At 34.7% G+C, this 14,546-nt stretch overlaps 2 protein-coding genes across 2 annotated transcripts in view; one reads left to right on the top strand and one right to left on the bottom strand.

Moving 5' to 3' along the window:
• Positions 1-8,546, bottom strand: part of LOC133197070 (uncharacterized) — a 62,303-nt gene extending 53,757 nt beyond the window's left edge. The window contains exons 1-3 of the mRNA XM_061332910.1: positions 8,455-8,546; positions 7,956-8,146; positions 7,175-7,284 (exon numbers count right to left, since the gene is read on the bottom strand). Coding sequence (XP_061188894.1) covers positions 7,175-7,284; positions 7,956-8,146; positions 8,455-8,546 — 393 coding nt within the window. The remainder of the gene's footprint in view (positions 1-7,174; positions 7,285-7,955; positions 8,147-8,454) is intronic.
• Positions 8,547-11,708: 3,162 nt separating this feature from the next.
• LOC133196764 (non-homologous end-joining factor 1-like) lies at positions 11,709-13,034 on the top strand. The gene has a single exon (XM_061332624.1). The coding sequence runs from the start codon at positions 11,739-11,741 to the stop codon at positions 12,717-12,719; it is 981 nt and encodes a 326-aa protein (XP_061188608.1). The 5' UTR covers positions 11,709-11,738; the 3' UTR covers positions 12,720-13,034.
• The last annotated feature ends 1,512 nt before the right edge of the window (positions 13,035-14,546 follow it).

Below are 14,546 nucleotides of genomic sequence, written 5' to 3'. Positions count from 1 at the left end.
AGGTCACCGTGACCTACTTTTGAGTCAACATGATATGAGGTCCTTAGATGCACCAACTGACAAGATTTGATGATCCTAGTCCTTATAGTAAGCAAAATATCAACATTTTAATAAAATGTAATTTTTGGTCAACTTTGAAGTGACCTTGAGACCACGCCCTTTGCCCCAGGGTAAATCCCCGTGCAAATTTTAATCTACAACATATCCTCATCCTTTTGTGTAAGTTTGGTGATAATCTGCCCAGTGGTTCTTGACAAGAAGATTTTTTAGCAACCAGTACTTTTGTTTCTATTTTCCTAATTATCTCCCCTTGTTAAAGGGTCACAACCCCAGTTTTAGTATAAAAGGGAGCCCTTGGGCCAAGGATACCCTGTGACAAATTTGACAATAATTGGCCAAGGGGTTCTTGAGTTATGGCCCATATTCTAAAAAGTTTACGCACACCGCACACCGCACAAATGGCCATAGCATTAGCTCTTTGAGCCTTTGGCTCAGAAGAGCTAAAAATTTAGGGCGTGCTGAATTTTCTATATACCGTATTTGAGTGGGGAGTGATTAGGTCCTGGACTTGATTTTCAAGCACCTGCTCGACTTCGAGCAAGACAAACTTGCGTGCCTTGCTGGATGGCTATGTATTTTTTGGTACTAAAATCTTTATAAAGAATTGTTTTACATGATCTGAAAAGGAAACTTCTCAAAAGTTTGTTTTCAATTAATATCACCTACTCAAAGTTGCGCATTTTTGGTGAGAATATATAGCAAAATTTAATACTGTTGTGCAACCTGCAGTAAAAGCAGATTTTATACTTCGAAATATTGTAGTCTATAATTTAAGGTTTAATTTCGTGAGTTTAGACGGAAAATGAGAAATAATGGCATTTTTTGGCCGTCATTGCTGTTCGTTCGCGTTTAATGGAGCATAGAAAATTAGTCCAGATTTCCTCTAAAATAATTTATCTTGATCACACAAGGGCCTGATTTCGATGTATCGGGTTGAGAGAAATGCATGAAAATTAGAGGACACTTTAACAAATACCTTGCCATCACACTCATTAACATTATTTACTCATAAACAATTTCAAAATCTATAAATTTAAAGAATTTAGACTAAACCCGGAGCAAAATAAAAATTCTGAATATGTGTAAATATCCGTTAATTTGGAACACAGTGGTAACAGATAAAGAAATCTGGTTCGTAAAAAGAATTATTTAGGCAAATCAATCGTAATTAAGCAGAAAACGCCATGACATTTCAATAATATGTATCATTTCAATGCTCTTTTTAACCCCACCCCCTTCCTTATGACAAAGACTACTTCTTTCGCCCTGTTTATAAAAAGCAAACATATTTTAAATAATTTTTAATCCTTATGTGAATCAGTATGCATTAATTAAAAATTTGAGACTAAAAAACAACAAATGTTCAACACACAAGATCATTACATACAGTTCAACTTTTGCCATATTTTTAGAAATCCGTGTTCACCGCGAGCACCCCTGTCACCGAGTGTCGCCAATATTTTTCCTACCTTGAGACGGATTTTTATGAAACTTGGTTTATTACATTGAATATTCATTACAGATCAGGAAAATAGCATTATACTGGCAAGCAAAAATTTTCACTCTTATTGCAGGTGTCATAACAGTATTTCATTTGAGGTTCACGTCAAATCATGGCTGACACAAAATAATTCCTGAATCTTCCCTTCCGATTCGGGCATTTTAACACGAGACTGGAGCTGAATTTTTTTATGAGATGAAAAACAATATGTAAACTTCCTATATTGACTAGATTCATTAAAATTTAGGGTGTGCTGAATTTTCTATATACCGTATTTGAGTGGGGAGTGATTAGGTCCTGGACTTGATTTTCAAGCACCTGCTCGACTTCGAGCGAGACAAACTTGCGTGCCTTGCTGGATGGCTATGTATTTTTTGGTACTAAAATCTTTATAAAGAATTGTTTTACAAGATCTGAAAAGGAAATTTCTCAAAAGTTTGTTTTCAATTAATACCACCTACTCAAAGTTGTGCATTTTTGGTAAGAATATATAGCAAAATTTAATACTGTTGTACAACCTTAAGCGACATGCAGTTCTTGTATATGATATAAGCGACGATAGTTCAAAATGGCGGAATACGCAATGGAAATAAAACAAAAACAAAGATCGTTTTTCATTATGATTTTATTTATGAAACGATTGTCTTTTTTTCAACAGGTAGGGTAGATATATATGACTACAACAGGTAGGGCTGACGTATATGACTCTGAAATTAGAGTAATAGTAATAAACTTTGATGTAATTGGTTACAAAGAGTAGGCCTAATCAAACGGATCGGGAAAATGGTCCTCATGACCTGGAAAAAAGGGGGTTGTATTTTGTTCCGATGTATTAAGCGCATCCCTAATTTTAAACAATTTTCTGAAGAAAAAAAGTGTGGCCAATACAAGCGACTTTACGGCAACTTTGGCCCTGCTGATCTTCATCTGATTTTCCCCCTTGTAATACCTACTGTGGCCCCGCCCTACCCCAAAGGGTCATGATTTGTACAATTTAGAATCTACACTACCCAAGGATGTTTCCATGTAAGTTTCAGCTTTTCTGGCCTAGTGATTCTTGAGAAGAAGATTTTTCAAGATATTTTCTACATATTTCAATGTAAAACTTGGATTCCATATTGTGGCCCCACCCTACCCTCGGGGGTCATTATTTGTACAATTTAGAATCTACACTACCCAAGGATGTTTCCACATAAGTTTCAGTTTTTCTGGCTAAGTGGTTCTTGAGAAGAAGATTTTTAAAGATATTTTCTACATATTTCAATGTAAAACTTGTATTCCCTATCGTGATCCCGCCCTACCCCCAGGGGTCATGATTTTAATAATTTAGAATTTACATTACCCCAGGATGCTTCACATAAGTTTCAGCTTTTCTGGTTCAGTGGTTCTTGAGAAGAAGACTTTTTAATGAACCCACCCTATTTTTGTCTTTTCTTGATTATCTCCCCCTTGGAAGGGGGCATGGCCCTTTATTTTTACAATTTAAACTCCCCTTCACCCAAGGATGCTTTGTACCAATTTTGGTTAAAATTGGCCCAGTGGTTCTTGAGAAGAAGTTGAAAATGTGGAAAGTTTACAGACGGATGGACGGACAGACGACGGACAATGGGTGATCAGAAAAGCTCAAATGAGCTAAAAATGTTTACTCCAGTTTGGCTTTATTAATCAGGCTTGACATTGTAACTGAAGGTCAACAAGGCTCAAGTAGTTCAAACAATTTGTAGAAGTCAGCCCTGGAGAGACAGGTGTCCAACAACAAACGCAAGATGGTGGAATGGGTAAAAAGAGTAAATAGAACTTTTTTTTTTTTTTACTTTCATTTTTAAGCATTATATTAAGATGAAAGCAAAACTAAAATTCATTTTGACCCTCTTAACTTCTCTTTTGACTCCCAAAAATTTATTTTGAAAGGTCAAAATTACCCTTGGTTTTTGAAATTAGGAGGAACAGCTGGTCAACTTCATATATGTGATAGAGTTGAACAATCGCAACTGGAGATTTGAAATTTTTCAGCTGGAGTTTGGATCTTGAAACTGGAGATTTTTTATTGGCATTTTTTCAAATCGCAAGACTATCCTACCCCCTTACTTAAGGAAAAATTACCTTTTAAAAATCACTATAATCAGTATCAAAGAAAAGTTTTGAAAATTTTGAGAACTTCACTCTCTAACAGTTTATTACTTTAAAAATTTCATTTTATGAAATTATTGCCTAGTTCAAAAAATATATAGCTTTTATTCAAATGAAGTGAAATTTGATATTCAAAATAAACAAGAGGCCCAAGGGCCTTAACAGTCACCTGAGTACAATACAACAATTTAGAGGATCCATAAACTGATAAATGAAGCTTTGTTGCCCAGGAGCAAGAAAAATAGTATGATTAGCATCAACAAAATAATTGGTCTAGTATCTATCTGTCCCCCATTTATCACTATTACCAAAATGTCTTTTTTTACCTCATATTATTACTTCTCACATTGGCCTCTCTTGGCCTTTGAAGAACATTTAAAAAGATAAGTTATTTTTGTCTCATTTTTATTCATTTACTATTTCCAAGTCTACCTGATCATCAAAACTATGATTTCAAAGTACTTTTTGTATTATACAATAAATATTCTTGCATAATTTTCTTATTCTATTAACCTTTCAAGAACATTATTTACAGTGATTAATTATCAAAGGCGAATGGCAATGAAAGGGGAATAACTTTGCTCAGCAGAATACAAGTTAATAGAGCCCTGGCCAGGACCAGAACACTTGACTAAATGGTCCAGGTGTTCAAAATTCTGGTAAAAATACCCTTGCACATGTTGCATATTAAAATTTTAACTCTGTTTGCCTCGAATATGCCCAGAAGCATAGAAGATTTTCAAAGAAATGCCTTTTCACTTTATTTTTAAATAAATAAAGCCCCATCCTTACACCAGAACATCTGACCCATTGGCCATGAACTCACAATTCTGGAAGAAGCACCCTTGCACATCATAACTATACACTTGTTTCTTTGTTTTATAACCAGTAGTACAAAAACATATTTTGAAAGAAATTATGCATTTTCACTATATAATTAATAGGCCCCCCCCCCCTTCACCAGACCCCCTGACCCGGGGGCCATGATTTCACGATTTTGGAAGAGGCATTCTTCTGTATCATAACCATGCACTTCCTTTGTTTGAAAAATACCCAGGTGCAGAGAAGAAGATTTTGAAAGATTTTATGTGTTTTCCCTATATAATGAATAGAGTCCTGCCCTCACACCAGAACCCCTGACCCAGGGGCCAGGAAATTCATAATTTCTGAGGAGGCAGCCATGCTCATCATAACTTTGTACTTAATTTATTTAATACCCATGAGCAGAGAAGAAGATTTTCAAAGAATTAATGCATTTTCACTATATATATCAATAGAGCCCCGCCCCAACACCAGAACCCCTGACCAAAGGGCCATGAAATTCACAATTTTGGAAGTGGCAACCATGCTTTTGATAACTATGCACTTAGTTAGTTTATTTAATACCCAGGAGCAGAGAAGAAGATTTTCAAAGAATTAATACAATTTTACTATATAATCAATGGAGCCCTGCCCTAACACCAGAACCCCTGACCCTGGGGCCATGAAATTCACAATTTCTGAAAAGGCAGCCATACTCACCATAACTATGTTCTTAGTTAGTTAATTTAATACCCAGGAAAAGAGAAGATTTTCAATGAATTAATGTATTTTCACTATATAATTAATAGAGTCCAGCCCTAACACCAGAACCCCTGACCCTGGGGCCATGAAATTCATAATTTTGGAAGAGGCACTCTTGCTCTTCATAAATATGTACTTAGTTACTTTATTTAATACCCAGGAGCAGAGAAGAAGATTTTCAAAGAAATAATGCACTTTCACTATCTGATCTATATAGCCCCACCCTAGCACCAGAACTCCTGACCCTGGGGCCATGAAATTCACAATTTTGGAAGAGGCTCTCTTGCTCATCATAACTATGTACTTAGTTATTTTATTTAATACCCAGGAGCAGAGAAGAAGATTTTCAAAGAATTAATGCATTTTCACTATATAATTAATAGAGCCCCGCCCTAACACCAGAACCCCTGACCCTGGGGCCATGAAATTCACAATTTTGGTAGAAGCACTCTTGCTCATCATAACAATGTACTTAGTTACTTTATTTAATACCCAGGAGCAGAGAAGAAGATTTTCAAAGAATTAATGCATTTTAACTATATAATCAATAGAGCTCTGCCCTGACACCAGAACCCCTGACCCTGGGGCCATGAATTTCACAATTTTGGAAGAGGCACTCTTGCTCTTTATAACTTTTGAGAATTTGAGAATTCTTGAGATTCTATGTCTAGAATTTTTACAATACATTTTCAAAGTTGGCACTTCTTGCGCTCCATTTTTACTTAATATTTTTTAGTATTTTGTTTTATTTTTTGCTTTTTCCCAATCAAGACAAACAAATAGGGACTTAAATAATATTACTTTCATGATTTCTTTTAATTTAAAAATCGAGAAACAAGGAAACACAGAAGTAAATGTATTTTGAATACAAAATATATATACTCTGCCTTATAATTTAAGCACATAAAAAAAATTAAAGGATCTAATAAATAATTACATATTAATAAATAAATAATGTAAATCCAATAAATTATTTGAATTGCATATTTAAAAAAAAAATAATGTAACATGTTTACAAAGAAATTAACATACTTATATACAAATGTGACATGTTTAAGGATTATTGAATTTCATTAAATGAAATAATAATTGATTTTTCAAAAAATTGTTTATCAAAATTCGTAAACTTCTTAACATATAATGATGGTACCGGAAAATCAGCTTAGTTATAATTATCGTCTCAGACAGGTGAAGGTAATCATTGATAACTAAGCTTTAAACTTAATAATCGATTGACAGCAATTACAAAAATAGGCTAATGTTATAAAGATTTTATATCTAGATTTATCCATCATCATATGAAAATTTACCTTTTATATGTTTTGGTTGAAAAATCAGTGTAGGTTCAAAAATGCAAGAGTTGCTGTTATTTGTTTGTTAAGAGTTAACAGCCCTTTGTTTTGAAAAGTCCGGTAGGTGGCGACACCTCTATCCTCTGTTTTTAGAGGATAAAATCTATCCTCCAAAAACGGAGGCCACCCAGACCTGTTTATTGCACTAGAGTTGCTATCTCAATTTCTTTTCATTCTGGGTAATTATATGAAATGAGATAACAATTCAGTGAAATTATCATTAATGGGAAGATTTTCAAAACACGGAAGATTTAAAAATTAATCGGGAGGGGCAGAAGGGGATTGAAATATAGGGATATTTTGTCTCCCATCGGAAGAATCACATGTATGCAACTTGTAACTGGTAATACTTAGAATAAATTAGTGTTGCCTGATTAGGTTGTACAAGTTAAAACTTAAATTAGTGAAAGCTGATTTAGTTGTACTTTGTAATACTTAAAATAAATAAGTGATGGCTGATTAAGTTATAAACGGTAAAATTTAAATTAGTGAAAGCTGATTCAGTTGTACTTGGTAATACTTACAATAAATAAGTGATGCCTGATAAGTTATACACGGTAAAACTTACGATAAATTGATGGTGGTTGTTGACCTGTCTTTCCCACGTCCCAAATGGAATGTCTCGTCCAACAGGATGGCCAAAGGTCACTCTATCCCCCTCAGATAATATAACATTCCCTGTAGGAGAAATAACCAATTTCTCAAATCAATCTTGTACAAGAGCAATCAAACAAAATAATGTTCCTCTGCAAGAATATGCATGAATTATTGTTCCCCTGCAATAAAATAGGTTTATCATTCCTTTTGTGGAACAGGACAAGATAATTCTTGTTTCTATGCAATAATGCATAACATTTATTGTCTTCCTACAATAAAATAGAGTTTATCATTCTATCAATGGAACAAGCCTTTATATATTCTAAGCAAGTGCATTGAAAATAAGTAGAAATACACATCTAATAAACTATACACTTAAATGGAGGTGGAATAATCCAACGTTTCAACAAATATTATCAAAATTCATTATTTCAAACTTGATGGGACTGAGAATAAACTTTGAGATATTCGAGGGTTCGAGATATTAAGGGTAAAATACTTAAAAAGAGCTTGGGACCCCAAATCACTTGGACATATCTATGGTGTTCTAGATACCCGTTTCGAGATATTAAAGTTCAGTTGTATTGTAGAACATGTATTTCCACAACTATTCTCACATCATATGACATTGTATTAAAACTATTTGTAAAAACAATTTCAATTTTTTATTTTATCAAAGTTTTAAATATTTAACAAAAGATAATTTTTTTAATTTGATGCCAATCAGCTGTTTTGGTGAATTTTTACATTACCTCTTATCTTAATATGGTTCACAAAGACACCATTCAAACTATCATCAAACAATTTGTGGTCATTGTTTGGTTGTATAACCACTCGAGCATGAATTCGGGAAATCATCTGTGACTGCACTCTGGTGTCCGAATCAATGTAGAAATCAACCTCTAGACCATTCCGTCCAATGATACTTGTTACCTTATAAAAACTGAAAAAAGACTTCTTCTTCAGAAGGTAAATTTGCTATCAAGTACCTGGAGTATTTTTGTGAATTTTTCAATTCTGGTAAGAAGAATTAGGGGAGAAAAACATAAAACAAAATAGGTGTAATTTAGACTAGATCACAATTTACTTTTTAAAAATAACATTACCCTTTGCCTTTCACCTTTTTTCTAGTCAGTATATTTCAAAAATTATCAATCAAATGCTTAATGCATCAAAGTGTCCTCACGTTAACTTATAATTATAATAGAATGTAAAAATATTTTCCCCTTAAATTCTGCTTTGATAACTTACTCCATGACAGAAACCACCCTTGGTCTATTAGGAGCTGGTCCGATTCTCTTCAGATGGAACTGAGGATGGTTGGAACTGTTCAGTCTCTCCATTGTAACTTACCAACTTAGGAGCATTAATCTACTGGAACATGGAAGTTAAAATCATCAAATTCTAATGTATAAATGTAGCATTATTTACAGAGGTAACTACGAGTTGGGAAGGTAACATAAAAGCAGATCACACAAACATATTTAATTTTGGGTGTCAAATACAAGAGTATCCCTAAAAAAGTTTATCACAATATTGCACATGTAGAGAATTCTAAAAATATTTTAGTGTACAATATAATAAGCTATAAGAATCCCTGAGAGTCAACTTGTACAATGTTTCATATAAAAAGAAATACGATGTCATCGTTGTCTGTTGCTTGGCAATTGATTTGGGAATTTTTAGTCTCAAAATTGGGAAAAATTAACAGTTTTTTGGCACTGGGAATGGCACCATTTATCGGTACCAGTTATGTAAGGAAAAAAAAACGCTGCATAAATAAAGGGAATGTTTCCAAAAATTAGTTGTTAAGCACTCCATCAAATATGAAGACAAGTTGTGTGTGTTGTACAAGGTTGGCATCAATTCTTGCAAAATGAACCCAAATTCTTGCAAGATTTTGATTACCTGTATATCAAACTTCTCACTCTGGGTAGTCAAAATAAACTTATTTGCTGAATGATTAAAAATGATGCATGAACAAGATCTTCAGCAGAATAATATACATGTTCCTTCCGTTACAATTTAAAATGCATGACTCCTGACATAGTGTTTTTTTGGGGGGACAATAAATCATTTCGTGATTGACACAAAATTTCTTAAGACTACTGAAATGTGCAATTTGTTTACACTTCACAAAAATATATTCTTCATTCTATAAGCCATTCTTCACTGTTGCTTCATACAATTTTAGATTTAGTTGAGTGGAAAATATAAGAATAGATTTGTAAAAAGTATTGCACAATGGCATATACCCACAATTCCTGTTACTAAGTGAAACTTTAATGCAGACTTTTTTTAAACAACAAATTTTTGAGTCAGGTGATTGCTGACTAATTCTCTTTGGCCAGTGGCTTTTGTTTAAACTTTTCCAACAGAGTCAATGCAAAATAATTTGAAAGAGTATATAAGCTAGACATGAAAGGGTGACACGTGTGGTGGTCGTTCGCCGGTGGCCAAATACCTCAGTTGGTAGAGCACCTGACTGGAGATTCAGGGGGTCCGGGTTCGAATCCTGGTCTGGTCTGACTCATTTTTCTCCTCTCCTGTTACATTTGGTGCTGTGACATGCCCTGGAAGTGATAGGTGAAAGACCTGCCAGGGAAGAGCCTAGGATGGTACCTTCGGGACTGAAGACCTTTAAAGAGGGCGAAATGTGGCAGTCAGACGGGTTCAGATCACTGGTGGCCAGATAGCTTAGTTAGAGCACCTGACTGGAGATTCAGGGGGCATGGGTTCGAATCCAAGTCTGGTCTGTCGCATTTTTCTCCTCTCCTGTCACATGCGAATGTCCCTGCTGACACCAGGGATTTTTTTAGGGTCTCTCCGGGGCTGAAATTCAGCCCCATTCCAAATGCTGAAAAGCGCATATTTTCCCAAAATTTTACCTAAAAATTCCCAATATGAAAAAAGTATAAAGTAAATTGTAAATTATTAAAATATAATAATGACAAAAAGGCGTTTATTTCCTCTATGTGCAATGTACGAACCATCCGAGGAGTTTCGAGAAGTTATTCGGAATACTACGGATGTTTGCATGCATACTCTTTAAAGCGGGATTGATGTTTAAAAATTAAAGTCAGGATCGTTATTTAATAAATAAACATGCATCATGTCAGTCTCTCCAGTTTGCCTAGGACGGTAATTTTCAGGCTGGGTTGGGTCGCCCTTATTCTTATAAATTGGTCAAACAATACCAATTAACCACTCATCTGGAATAAATCCACTGTCAAATTTTATTTTAAAGATCTTCTTACATAAAGGTAAAAAAGATGACAACGTATAAATATGTTCATTTAGAATGTTATCATACCCTGCGGCTTTGCCATTTTTAAGCTTCTGAACTTCAAAAGCCGATATCATTTCAAATCACTAAAGCTGGTTTAAGCCACCTTCATACTATGAAAAATAAGAAAAATGATTAAATATTTGACATTTGCTTGTTTTTCCTATTTATTTGTATGAAGATATTTTTCCCAATTTCAACCAAATATCGCTATTTTTCCCAATCTTGACAGCCCTGGCCCCTGGATTCAAAGGGTAAAAGAATCCCTGGACACACAAGATTTATATTATATGACAGTCCAAGACTGTGTAAACAAAAGAATATGAAATTATGAAAAGTTAACAATAATGACAAATGGCAATGGGTAAATTCTGATAAAAAAGGCTCACTTGAGCCTCAAGCTCAGGTGAGCTAAAAAGATCAAGGACCTCTATTTCATGGGACCGCTTTTTTTAAAAAGAGAAGTGAAGTCTTCCTACATTTTAAAAGTATATCTGGATTTCTTGAAAATATGTCAATACATGTAAAAACTTCCTGAACTCCAGTTGAAAAATTACAGATCTCGGCAGTTGTGGGAGGCACAAAAAAATCCCTTTCCTAGTTGCCATATGATACTATTGAATTCAGAAATTGTAAGCGTGCAAATGACAACCTGTTGATACTGGAGTGGTTAAAATGTTAACTTCGATCCAGCAGAACTAATTTTTGTCAAATGCCAATTTTTCACTTTCTATATTTTTTCTGCGAAATCGTCAGATTATTTCCAGCAAATATATACACGTTTTGGTGAGTTAACATCCATATGGAAATTGAATTCGTACCTTACAAAAAAATCTGAGACATTTTATAGGTCTAAATCATCAGGTAAAACATGTATAGGTACAACCATCTTCGCAACATATTTTGCCTCCGTCTCCTTTTCTCCCGCCATTACGTAATACTAAGCTTCGACTAATACCAGAAAAGTTATAATGGTCCGTCAAAAAAGTTTACTTACGCTTTTAAAATATCATCTCTTCCAAATAAAAAAAGTCAACTTCAAATCAAACCAAATTCTATTTTTTTTTAAATTTAAAAGCATAGAATACATATTCATTTAAATAATTTGATTGAAAAGACAAATCCTGCCTTTATAAATCCACTGCAAATAGTCATGTTTACGAGATTCTCGAGCTTTCCTTTTTGCGAGAAGTGAAAACGAAACTAGGTCTTAAACCCCGATTGCCTCTGGTGATAAGTGCTACTGAAGATGTCAGAAGTAGAGTGGAGGCGGAAATGGAAGCCAGATTTGAAAGCATGTCCGTGGCAACCGATAACGATTGCCAGTCAACAGTATCTGTTCAAATGCATGTACACACACAGTTCATACGAACTATTGTTTACAGACAACGTGAAGTTCTGGTTTGAACAACTCGAAGGAGATGATTTGGAGGAAAGAACTGTTGCACTGAATCCAAGTGTGAAAGCAACACCAACAAGGATTCTGGATGAAATACAGAACTGCCTTGAGAAACCGTCAAAGAAAACTAATTTATCAGCATCACGTAAAAAGAACAAATTCGTTATAAATGTTGATTCACAATTGGCAGGAATGGCTTTTGTTTGGCAGTTTCGTTGTGAGGAGGCAGACAGCAGCATGATTTCAGAGAACTTCAATGTACCTTTATTGGCAATGGTTGCTGAATTAACTCGTCGAAATAAAGAATTGATAAAAATTATAGAAGCCAAAGATAAAGAAATTGATGACTACAAATCTCAGGGGGCCAAAACATCTAGGAAGCATATAGAAACTGCCATGTTTGTAACCACTGCATTTGAGAATGACATGATTATGTCAAGAGATTTTGAAGAGGAAGTGAAGCGACTTGGATCTTCTGGATTTTCTGAGGACAATCAGGATCTGTACAGACAGATCATGACTCGTTACGCATACTTAACTAGACCAGTGGCAGCAGAGGAGACAACAGATGAATCTGTAGATGATAAGAAGACCCCTTCTGTAAATTCATGGGAAATCAACAGATTACCAGCCTCTCTAGCTGACCGCAGTCCTGTTAAATCTGTAAACAACTCACCACAAAAAAGTCCAGCCAAGAGCAGCAGCTCCGAAGAACCATCACCAGTCAAGGATTCAGAGTTACTCAGGAGACAAGCACTGGAGAGAAAGCTCGAGGATGAAGAGAGAAAGAAGAATGAACCCAAGAAAAAGAAGAAAAAGATTGCCTTCTGATAACCACCATTCTGAAACTAAATCTGATGGACATTTGATACAGATTTCAGTGTACATGTACCTCAAAAATTTAACATGGATAACATACAGTTGGTTCACCCTTTCAGTATAGATTATGAAGGCATATGAAAGGACTCGAGAACAAATATATGTTGGATAGTTATATGTCAAAATAAAAACTTATATGAGATATCACTAAAGATTATAACATAGATCTGTAAATATTTTTTGTAGTTCACATCTGAATGTATTTCATTTATAATTAAATGTAGTTTCAATGAAATTCTTTTCAGTAAAAATAGATATGATTAAATGTTTTGTTTTAGGTTACTGAGTGTGAAGGATATCATTCTTTTGATTGCTGCAAAATTAGTAACACATTATACAAATCAATTTAAATCAGTAAAAACAATCAATCTTTTATCTGAACACAATAAAAATCATGAGTATTAGGTAACATATTCAGATCTTCAAAAGTGAAGTAGTATAGATCATGTACATATTAAAATGCAGTTGGCCTGATGCATCACTGGTCAGGTGCTCTACCAACTGACATATCTGGCCACTAGCAATCAAACCTGCCTGACCACCACATTCCTTCCTCCATAAAGGTCTTTGACCCTGAAGACACCAAGCCAGGCTCTTTCCTGGCAGGTCTTTCACATGCTTTATGCTGGTCACAGCACCAAATGTAACTGGTGAAAAAAAATCAAGACAGACCAGACCAGATTTCAAATCTGGGCCCCCTGAATCACTATTCAGGTGCTTTACCAACTGAGTTATCTGGCCCCAGTATTTGTACCTACCTGACAGAAACATAGAATGTGTTCATGACAAGAAATGAATGTGTTATATGATTCTATTTTCATAATTGCTAAAAAAAAATATGTATGTATAACTATATTGACTGGTCAAATGACAACCCATCGTCTCAAGCCATGGTCCGGAGTCCGCTCATAGCTGAGAGGACCGTACATTTTGGCCGTGGTTTGAGACGATGATGACAATCGTGGATGTCGATCTTTCAACTTCACAAAAAATTTCTACGGCAAAAAAATTTTTTTTATTTGATACTTAGACCAGAATACATGTGTAAAAACGTAATATAAATAGCGAACCAAAATAAAATCTTTCTTTCATTTTCATTACATAAAATCGCACCATTCTGGTCTTTTTGTCTATTTTTTTTCGGAGGCTGACCCCCCCCCCCCCACACACACACACAAGGAGGCGAACCCTTCTCATACTGACACTTCGCGCCTATTGAAGTCTTCGACTTCACATTAGCCTACACATGAACAGAAATTAATATAGGCCACTGCATATAGCTAACCAGAGCTTGTAATTTATCTTTTTTAAATATCAATTTTCTCCAGCCTTGTCCGCCCCCTTTCCAGCTGAAAAAAAACTGAATATACCCAATGCATATTACTAAAAAAAAAAAAAAAAAAAAAACAAACAGTAAATTTACATACGATTATCATACCTGAAGCCTCCCACGCTTTCTAAATGCACCAAATGCAGAAGACTCTTTTTTTCAGTGTTTGGTGGTTTGACTGGAGTAATAAAAAGTGTTTCACATATTTTACAGTATTATTAAATGGCACATTTTTGAAGGGCTCCAACAAGCATTATAAACAGCACAATTTACAGATGGCATCCTTACAAATGAATAGTACTAGTTTTAACTCTATATACATAAAGGGAACTAGGATTATGTAAGTACTTTATTTATGATTTAGCGCCTAAACTTTGTCTTTGATCAATGATAAGAAAGGAATAGTAGTTCATTTAGCATCTGTGTACTGTAGCTGAGTCTTACGTCAC

This window comes from Saccostrea echinata, unplaced genomic scaffold (genome assembly GCF_033153115.1).
Source record: "Saccostrea echinata isolate AGI-Se365-2 ecotype Australia unplaced genomic scaffold, CSIRO_AGI_Sech_v1 ptg000030l, whole genome shotgun sequence".
In the NCBI taxonomy this organism is placed as follows: domain Eukaryota; kingdom Metazoa; phylum Mollusca; class Bivalvia; order Ostreida; family Ostreidae; genus Saccostrea; species Saccostrea echinata.
The sequence above is the reverse complement of the archived record's forward strand: the minus strand, read 5'-3'. Positions and strand labels throughout refer to the sequence as shown.

Coding starts and splice junctions, on each gene's coding strand:
- LOC133196764 (XM_061332624.1), top strand. CDS start 11,739: ATGTCAGAAGTAGAGTGGAGGCGGAAATGGAAGCCAGATTTGAAAGCA.